At 38.1% G+C, this 10,281-nt stretch overlaps 2 protein-coding genes across 2 annotated transcripts; one reads left to right on the top strand and one right to left on the bottom strand.

Annotated features, from left to right (window-relative positions):
* Positions 1-1,568, bottom strand: MELLADRAFT_107709 (uncharacterized protein; the record flags this gene model as incomplete). The annotated part of the gene is made up of 7 exons (XM_007411374.1): positions 1-119; positions 620-720; positions 749-850; positions 911-1,018; positions 1,088-1,190; positions 1,292-1,388; positions 1,482-1,568. 7 exons carry the CDS (start codon positions 1,566-1,568, stop codon positions 1-3), a joined length of 717 nt encoding a protein of 238 aa, XP_007411436.1.
* A 6,250-nt stretch (positions 1,569-7,818) lies between these two features.
* MELLADRAFT_107708 (uncharacterized protein) lies at positions 7,819-10,016 on the top strand (the record flags this gene model as incomplete). The annotated part of the gene is made up of 5 exons (XM_007411588.1): positions 7,819-7,997; positions 8,056-8,320; positions 8,807-8,815; positions 9,155-9,430; positions 9,825-10,016. The coding sequence occupies 5 exons, from the start codon at positions 7,819-7,821 to the stop codon at positions 10,014-10,016; spliced, it is 921 nt and encodes a 306-aa protein (XP_007411650.1).
* Between the last annotated feature and the right edge of the window lie 265 nt (positions 10,017-10,281).

Here is a 10,281-nt window from a genome sequence, read left to right as displayed (position 1 = left end):
TTAGCCTTTGGCATTGATCACTGCAGAAGTAGGATTAGCATTGGCAATCTTTGCTTCCAGTACTGAGAGTGATGTGAGAGGTGATGATTTGCTAGAAGATGCATACTGAGGTTGATCCACTAGATTGTGAACTCAATTTTTGATGTCTTCAGGTAGGAGATCAACAGTTTCACCATGAAGCAAGTCCCTAAACTAAATTTCATCAATATCAGAGCCTGGTAGCAATGAAAGAGGGGAAGAACACAAGGAAGCAGCTTCGGCAGGAAATGGCAGTGCAGACAGTTGAGTATTGAGGTTTTCCACGGGTAACGGGAAATGATTTGACTTTGATTTCATAGAGCTGCTCTTTGAAGGCAGAATTGTAATCAAGGCACCTGAAATTGGGTAGGTAACCTTTGAAAGAGCTCTGTGGCCTTCATGACTGTCTCCACATCACTCTGATGTTCCTGACGCTTATCTTCATCCATTGTTTCAAAATCCTCAAATGTGAAGGTACAAATAAGCTTTTTAGTTTTTCTATCTACTAAGCCGTGGTCAATGACTTGATAAAATTCTGACACAATCTCCATAGTCCGATCATAGTCTTCCACTGGGAGGAACGGATTGTTGAAACTTCAACAATCCTTTCTGAACGATACACCAGGCTTTGACGCTTCCAAACCCAAAGACACATCACCCTTATGCGCCGCTATTCCCTTCTCAGCCTGCTTGCAATGACACCTATCATAGGTAATGTAAGACTACTTACGTTGTAGCCCCACGTTGTACTTTCCCAGCAACTGGGACCCTGACTCCTTCCTTACCCTGCTCCAAGTCATAAAGCAATGGTAAAGACATTGGCTGACGTTCACTACATAGTTTGAAATGTAAGAATTCTATTGACCTCTGTACAAAAACTATGACTACTTACTAATTAGGAAGATTTTGCTTGGGTTTGACCACTTTGACCCCAGGCAATCTCTTTCCTAAGATTTCTGCTTCTTCCACCCCGGATGGTATCAATGCGCCAGTTGGTAGCCTGGTAGAAACATATAATGGGTCAGTAATTATTCTTTCAATAGTTATTGTTAAATATATGTTTACTTACTTAGGAGGAATTTGTAGTGGGTCAATAACTTCGTTCACACCTGATTTCAACCCCTCTTTTACCCCAGATGGCAACAACCCACTAGTTTTTAGCCTTGTAGAATCTGTGAAAGGTTAGCACTTACACATTCAAATATTTATAGTAAATTTAACCTCACTAATGTTACTTGGTCACCATGCTTTTGAGGCCTAGGCTTTGGTTGACTTATATCTTTCTGACAAGCTGGATCCCGCCAATTCCCTTGCAATGGGAAACCATCTTTGGCCAGTAAATGATGAGGTACGTCTATGAATGATTTAGGCTGTGTGAATGGAGGCGGAAGCTACAAATTACTGAATCACTTCTTGTTAGTAATAGTCTACAAGTTGTGTTTGATTGGTATTAAACAGCTTACATCATCACCATTGAATCCAGTCTGCCGTTTCGCATCAATCACCTTTAAAAGGTCGGATAAGTACACCACTCCTGGAAGTCCTCCCATGTGTGGGCCCCCGCTTGGAGATCTTAAGGATTATAATCAAAGGCATTGAAGGAACTTTGACATTTAGTAAGGACTTCATAGCTTACACATCCTCATATTTTATTTGCTTATGGTGGTCCCAGCTAGGTTCCAAGTCGGTCATTATTCTGGCAATTCTTCTGCCTTGCCGCGGATATTTTGAAGTAAGTCAGCTTCAAACCAGTTGTTTTGAGAAAGCAAATATCAAGACATAGGTAAGAGAAAACATAAAGTAGAGGGGCAAGGTGATAAAGCCGGCAAATGTGTGTAATTCAAGTTGTATAAAGGCTATCTATGCCACAACAAATGCCCACATCTTTATCACCTTGCCCCCCTACACATATGCCAACACTCCTATGCTTACCAAAGATCCAACTAACAAAAGATCACACCTATAAACCAATTGTAGTTGTAATCAAAAATTTGTTATAAGTCGTAATAGCGGAATTACCTTCTCCAAACGGTCGATTTGTATCACACTTACAAATAAGTCAACACACCTATGCTTACCAAAGCTTGCACTTACCAAAGATCACACCTACAAGGAGATTATAGTGCAAATCAATAGGCAGATATAAGTCCATATAATGAAAGCTATTGCAAGGTTGAAGTGAAAGCCAGTGATTTCATTGACAGCTTCAAGTCTGGGATTGATATCGATGGTTTCAGGGATCTTTGAGGCAAAGAAAGTGACTCTCATCAGTATCTTTGTCACAAAGCAAGAAGAAAATGTGAATTATCAACATAACTTACCTGAAAGCTCAAGGTCGAAGTGACTATTGCAAGGTCAAAGTGAAAACCAGTGATTTGATTGACAGCTTCAAGTCTGGGATTGATATTGATTGTTTCAGGGATGTTTGAGGCAAAGAAAGTGACTTTCATCAGTATCTTTGTCACGAAGCAAGACACAAACACAAACAATCAACATAACTTACCTGGAGTTATCTGGTTGGCGTATAGAAAAAAAACAATACCCGGTTGAACATATGTGATTGATTTGACTTGATAGACTAATTGCTAATCAAGCAGAGTTACTATTCGATGAATGATATGATAGATGAAAAGACAAAACACAATGGAGTGAAAGAGGAGAAGTATGACATCAACATTACCTTATGTGGATAGAGCAAGCGCTTGAATTGCCAATGGGGAATTGGTATGTCAATGTTGGAACCTTTGGATGTGTTTGTTGAGCAGGACAACAGTCAACAAGTAGTGAAGGCAATGGCTGAGTTTAATTGTGATGAGGGAAACTCAGTTTTGAGAATTGGAAAGATAATACATAGTGACACACGGCCATATTGAGCAATGTCACACGGTGACATGGGATGAGCGACATGTATCAACACATGTCACTCAAAAATGTAAATTATTTGTTGTCCTCAGTGTCATAAGCGCTGACAAACAATATGTGTTGTTTGTTTAGTGTCCGGACCAACATGCCTGAGGGTAATCATGAGGCAATGGTTCACAGGCTTTCTTGATAATCAGTGGTTAGGTATCATAACACTAAAGGCACAACCCAGTTTCTTGGCAAAACTGGATTAAACCCCTAAACCCTTAACATGCTGTACACTTAAGACTCCAACCCCCTTAGGCTCAGCTGTTGCCAACTTTACCTCTTGTCATGGCCTGTCAAACTACTGTGAGTTATAGATGATCTCTATTTCTTCCAGTTGTATAACAAACTAATCTGTCCCTCTCATCTTTCCTGTTCATCATGATATCACAGTCTTGTTACGCTTGATTGGCACTCAAAAATCAGCTCAAAAACTTCTTGGGTATTGTGGTGACTTGGCCGTTGCCAACAGTAGTATGAAGGGATGGTCAACAAGGTGGACTTGATTTGAGAGATGAGATTGTAATCCCAACATTTTCCCACCAAACCAATCCCAAGAGACCTCTAGATGTGACTAAACTCAGTGAACTTGGCTGGCGAGGCATTCTCAAGACTCAAAGATCTGCTGCAGAGTTTGTCACTACAAAGGTTCAAAGCTACTTGTTAAAGAAACGGAGAAATTGTGGTCAAACAGAATACAACCAAGAATCCAACTTCAACTTCAAGTTTATAACAATCAAATCGTAAGGTTTTGATTTTTCATTTTCATCATCATTGGACTAAATCTATGAACAAGAAAAACCAATGATAACCTTTCTTTTAAAAGCCAATTCACCAAATCCAATTCTAAAAAGTCCAAGAAGATATCCATCACAAGTTAAAAAACAATTGGAAAGTCAACCAGAATCAAATCTAAATTCAGATGATGAAGAAGAAGACAGTATTCCTTCTTCACCTTCATCAGATTGTCATCAAAAGAAATCTCAAAAGCAATTGAATCTAAGACCCAATTTGAACACATGAAACTCCAACCAAAAACCCAACACCAACACTGGGTAAGCAACACCCCCCGTTGCTGTTGCGCAGCGGGGCTTTGCGGTTTTCAGAGGGTGCTGCGCTGCTGTGCAGCGTTTCTCGTGGGGTCAAAAAACCCGCAGAGCTTCTGAACCCTTGGAAATTGTTTTTTTTCTGGACCGCTACGCAGGCACTCCTTGTAAGAATTCGAGTTGGCTGAGACACTAAGCTACTGCAACAGAAACACACAACCTTTTATAAAGGTGACAAGACAGTTCAGCCTGGTGTTGACTAGACACGGGCTGATGACAGAGACAGCGAGTTCTAAACTCGAGAACGCACCTTTTATAAAGGTGACAAGACAGTTCAGCCTGGTGTTGACTAGACACGGGCTGATGACACAGACAGCGAGTTCTAAACTCGAGAACGGACCTGAATGAGGGAACGTGGATGATGAAGAAAACTACTTTAGAATCTTTTTCCACGATGGTATCACACACACACAACTACTAACCTTTTATAAAGGTGACAAGACAGTTCAGCCTGGTGTTGACTAGACACGGGCTGATGACAGAGACAGCGAGTTCTTAACTCGAGAACAGACCTGAATGAGGGAACGTGGATGATGCAGAAAACTACTAAAAGAGAAATAAGAGAAATAGTAAAACGTAGAGGTATAGTGTAAAAGAAGTTTTAGTAACAGTTACTTCGTAAAGTGATATTAGGATAAAGAAATAACACTTTCTCACCTTTAGAATCTTTTTCCACAATGGGGGAAAAAGATTCAGATGGAAGAGAGAGGGAGGTTAAAAGGGAACACAACTCTAGCAAAGTCACAAGCTCTCTACAAACAAAACACAACAGTAAACACACTATCCCCTAATCACATCCGAATGCGGTAAGTTCCTTCTAACACAATCCTAGTTCCTATCACGGATTCAGCCTCATACCAGTTGATTTTGTTTCCATCCAATCCCAATCCGTTCAGAAGACGTTTCCATTTCCTTAATGGTTTTGACACAACACCTAGAGAACCTTTCATTCTCCAACACTCCTTGTAGCACCGCAGACCACAGGCAGCGGTTGTTGCGGGGCCATGGAGGCCAATTGGGTTTTTGTCACCCAGGTGTCTACTTTCCCCTTTGGAAATCACACTTCAAGTTCCATAACATGATCAACTGCCAACCCCTCCCAACCCTCTCTCATACGCCAGCCAAACTAAACTTGATCGTGATGTATCTGGACACATTAGGCATATTATCATTTATTGGTTACATTCACATGGATCATCAACTCCAACTGATAGTTTAAAAAGGATAATAACGATAACAATCATGATCATTCTGAAGATATATCAGATTCAGATTCAGAAACAAGATCTGATAAATGGATAAACCAATCCAACCAAAAACCAACCTCAACAAATAATAGTCAGTTTGGATTATTTCATCCTTTTAAAATCATTCATATCTGATCAAGATGATGTTTTTTATTTTTTGAAAGTTAGAAATCTTATCTAATGATGAATCTGATTCTGTTCATTCTACAATCCATTCTTGTGATTCTGATGATGATTGTTTAATCGATATTGGATCACTTGATTCTGTAGATCACACGTTTTATCAATTATGTTGTCCTTATCTATACCAGGCAATTCTCTTGAATCTCTGTTCTTTTTGTCTTTGAGTAAATTTATATCTTGATTTTTTTCAGAGTTTCGATTCTTAAGGTTATACGGTAGAAAAATCAACTTTACATTCAAAGAGATCATCAAACCACATTCAAATCAGGTTAAGAAAGTTTGGCAGAGAGCTTCTAGATCAGAATTAATCAAATTTGAAGAAACCTGGAGTGAAAGTTCATTGGATGGACCAGATTGGGATCCTAAATCAAGATCAGAAGTGATACTTAAGATCTTTGAAACTTATCCAAATATCATCAATCTTGATATTGATTTAGATCCAAAACCGATCATACCACTTTCAGAACCATCCAATTCAAATAATTCTGTAGAATCTGGTAGTTATAATCCTTCATCTGATGGTCAAATGCCAAATTTATTTATCAAACCAATCTCTCAACTTACCTCACTTACTCTTCTCTCATTAACTTCTCCAACTGAAAGACCAGCTTATACTGAAAGTTTTTTAGTTGAAATCATCTTAGATCTTACCCAACTTCAAAGTTTTGGTTGTTCAAGAGTGAATGCAACGTATCCAATCCCAACAGACAATCAAGCAAAATGTGTATCAACACTTGGAATTCATTTATCTAATTTGAATCATTTGATTGAAATAGATTTTGAAAAGCTTCAATGGAAATCAACTTGAATGAAAAATTTCATTAAAAGAAATCACATTAGAAGATTGTCAAAGAGTTTTGATCCGAGTTTTACATGGGTTTTTACAGCAATTTCAAGATAGTTTGGTTTTGATTCATTGAAAGTCTGGTCTCGAGCAGACTTTGGATAAGGGAGGGTGTTGAGCCTGGCATCCTGTTTGAAGATTCTACCAAGGTATTCAAAGCCATAGGAATATCAATGACTTGATTAATTCCTTTATTTGTTTTTACTTGTTTGCGCTTTTCTACTTCTTTACTCTCATTTATTGTCTTTATTAACTTATTTATTACCATCTGTATCTTATTGTTTTTGATCATTTCTTCACTATCATTAATAGTAATACTTTGTTTAAAATTTCTTAACTATCATTGATATGTTTTGTATGTCTTTTCACTTGAATGAATTGCTTTTTGCTCACACTGGACTGGATTAGGCGTGTTGCATTGCGTGTTGCGCCTGTTGCGCAGCGCTGTAAAGCAACACTGCCACCTGTAGCGTCGCTCTTTGAGTTATGTAGGTGTTGCGCTACGGACCTGGGGAAAAATCCAGTTTTTTTGAAGAGCTACGCTGCACTGATTTGGCCTGTTGCGGTGCGCAGCATTGCTTACCCAGTGTTGCTAACACTAAATCAGCGACCAATCAAAACCCAAAACAACAACAAGCTCAAGAAAAGATCATGATCATGATAAAGGTGTAAGGATTGATAGAGAATTAGGAAATCAAGCCAAATCAGATAATATCATTTCACAAGATAATGGTTAGTGATCATCTTTTGCATCTATTAACCATTGTTTTGAAATCTTTTGATTAGATTCAATCCAGAAGGGTAGCTCAGCCATCAAACCTACTCTAGAAATTCAGATTGAGATGTATAAAGGTAAAGATTTAAATCAAACCGATTCAAACAAAGAAGCTAGAGCGGAAGGAATCTGATTATCAAATATAAATATTAGTCCTTCTTTGGAAACAGTGTTGTGGTAGTCACAATAGTATAGATAAAGATGAAGCCTTGGATCTAGATGCAGTACTCCAAATAATGATCCAATCCCTCAAATTGATCCTAATCTAGCTGATACTAATTGGTTTATTCAAATGAATTGGCATCCTATCGGTATCTTTTCTGATGGAGTTAACAGATCACTTCAAGCTAATGATATACTCCTTCTTTTTCTTTACATGTATGTCATTCCTCTTTTTTCATTCAATTCTATCATCAACTCATCATCTTCAATATATTATTATTGCAAGGTGTTTTACTTCATTTCTCTAATTTAATGCTACTGGTTGACCTCCTGCTAATGCTCCTTGGATTGCCATGATCAAGTATGTTGGATTTCAAATCATTCAATAGCAGAATTTCAATCTGACTCGAATCTTTTCATTCCATCTCAATCATTCAATTACAACTCTAACTCAATCAATCTCAATTGCCCAATCAATCAACAAACCCAACTCAATCAATTACAACCAATCAATCACAACTCAATCAATCAATTAAAACCATTCATAGCTGTGATACCAATACCTCATCATTTACAATGGTTGATGATATCTGTACTCTTGCTTGTGATCGTGGAGCTGCTGCTGCTGTGCTTTATTCTCTTACTACAGGATCTTGTAGTGTGAATTCAGAATATCTTCTTAATTTTGAAAAACCATTGGATGTTTTTAGCTCAGCAAGATTACAAGGTGCTTGTTTGATTGAATCTCAATTCAGGTCAGTCATCCATCTTAAACTTCTTCCATCACTTTTGCTAACATATTTCTTCAAATAGTGATGTGGTCGGATCTGGATATTGGTTTCAGTCCAATCTACTCAAAACTTTGGCTTCTACTATTCTAGATGAAATCAATCAAACAGGAGGTCAATCAGCTTTTAACAAGCTTTCATTTTTGATCGCGGGAATCACTGAGTTACTACGATTGATAATTGGTCTTATCTTATTATTGATCAGGTTCACAGTCTTGTATACGTTTGGGTACTTTGCTGATTCAATACCGTCTCCAGCAGCGGCTAATTCCATTGCTTTATTGAATACAGTGTCTTTCTATCTATATCTATATCTTAAAATCACAAACTGAGACAACCTTCTCCCAATTCTCCATTCCTGCCTGCTCAATTAAATTTGCCTTGGTGAGCCTCGGTGCCATGCCCATCTTCACACCCTGTTGAGACAGCTATTTGTCGACATGTTGCAAAACTAAGATACCACACTGTGTTGAGCCCATAGCCTTCACGCTTGCATCCATCAATGACCATCACTTGGCTATAATGGACTCCAGTAGGTTTTTGCATATCCGTTTCATCCTTGCTCTCATTTTGACTCCCATCAGTTCAGTAATCAGTTCGCGACTATATGTAACCTCCTCCGAGATTATTCTTTCAATATCTAGCCAACAATGAACAATGAAATTAATCAAAATCAGCATCTCAATATTCCTGATCAAAATCTGCCCATTTGCTAAATATGGATCCATTTTGCGTTCAGCACACCATCAAAACTTGGGAATATATTTGATCAATAGATTTCTATGGTAAGTAACTGGACTTTTTTTGATTCTTAGCCTGAGCATAATTGTGACTTTTGGACGATTGACTACAGACTGAACTCCAGTCTGTGATTCCCCAGATGCTTGCAGTAATTGGTCAGCCTATGAATGCTAATGCCAAAGCAATCAGATCACACGCCTTCCATTTGATATGTCCTAGCAATTGTACTCTTTTGTAAGGGAACATTTAGATTGAAAGTCAAAGTTCCACAACAAGCCAAATCATTGAAAAATCTGAGGACATGATCAATGAACATTCCAAATCAACTATTGTACACTCTGTAGAAAGAAATGTGATTCATCAACATTTGATCCTTTGTTTAGATTGGAGTTGACAATTTCAAAACATCACTTATCATTGGAATGCCACTCATTCATGCTCTCTTTGATCAAGCTGTTCAGTTCAAATGTACAATTGGTAGCAAGAAAGCTCTGGGTAGCTCATTTTGTAACATGACACTTTACTTGAAACTCTGTGGTGTCAAACTCAAAAACACCAAACCGGCTTTGACGGATCTTAGCAAGCGTAATGTTGGTGCCTCATTGACAATTAGCGCAGAGGACATACTAAAGGGTCCTGAAGATGATTCAATCACTTGGGTAGGTCACTGTCCCATTGTCACTCAATATTTGGACCATCCACTGATACAATATATTTCTTTGAAAACATCATTGACTACCTCTCAGCTCCTGGAGGCTTGTGCTACCTTTGTTTCTCTTCATTCACATTCAAGACAACTTCTTAAATACCAATCCATGCTTTGCAAGTCTTTTGTCATGGTTGTAGTAGTTGCTATCAAAGGATGCTCTTGATCTATTTGGCCTCATCTCAATTGGCTATGGCCTCTAATTGACATGGGTCCTGATAATCTGATTCATGTTTCCAACCATTGTACCATTCTATGTTGTAGTGGCAAGATGTTGATTGATGAATTAGAAGGTATCAATATTCCATGTTGTGAACCTCTTCTTGCTGAATGATTTTGCATGCCAGCTTAATATAAATTTAATTAGTGCGCTTGATGGAGTTTTAAAACATTTCAATCATCAAAGCATTGGTCTCTATGAATATCTTGAGAAATCATCTTCTCCCTATACTTCATTGGAATTATTTGGACATCCCCAGACAGATTTTGCCATTTTCGAACCATTCCTCTACTCAATTCAGCTGCGTAAAGTAAATTAATTGTGAAGTGCTGTTTTGTTTGTCAATTCACTCCTGAAACATTCTTCAACATATAAAACTTGCACGCAAAGTGGGGCAATTATCTCTGCATCCACGATGCTCTGTCAATAAAAAAACCTGGGTCTTTGAAGAGGGAAAAGGATATTTACAATGTCTTATCACTCTTGATTCCTAAACTTCAGGAGAAGGCTGCAAGTCATCAATTTATAAGACCTGAGATTGGAAATAAAAGTGTTACCAAAATCATATTTTGTGTGATCACTGA

The sequence above is a fragment of the Melampsora larici-populina genome (assembly GCF_000204055.1).
Source record: "Melampsora larici-populina 98AG31 unplaced genomic scaffold MELLAscaffold_25, whole genome shotgun sequence".
Taxonomy (NCBI): domain Eukaryota; kingdom Fungi; phylum Basidiomycota; class Pucciniomycetes; order Pucciniales; family Melampsoraceae; genus Melampsora; species Melampsora laricis-populina.
Note: the sequence above shows the minus strand (reverse complement) of the source record. Positions and strands in the feature narration are given on the sequence as shown.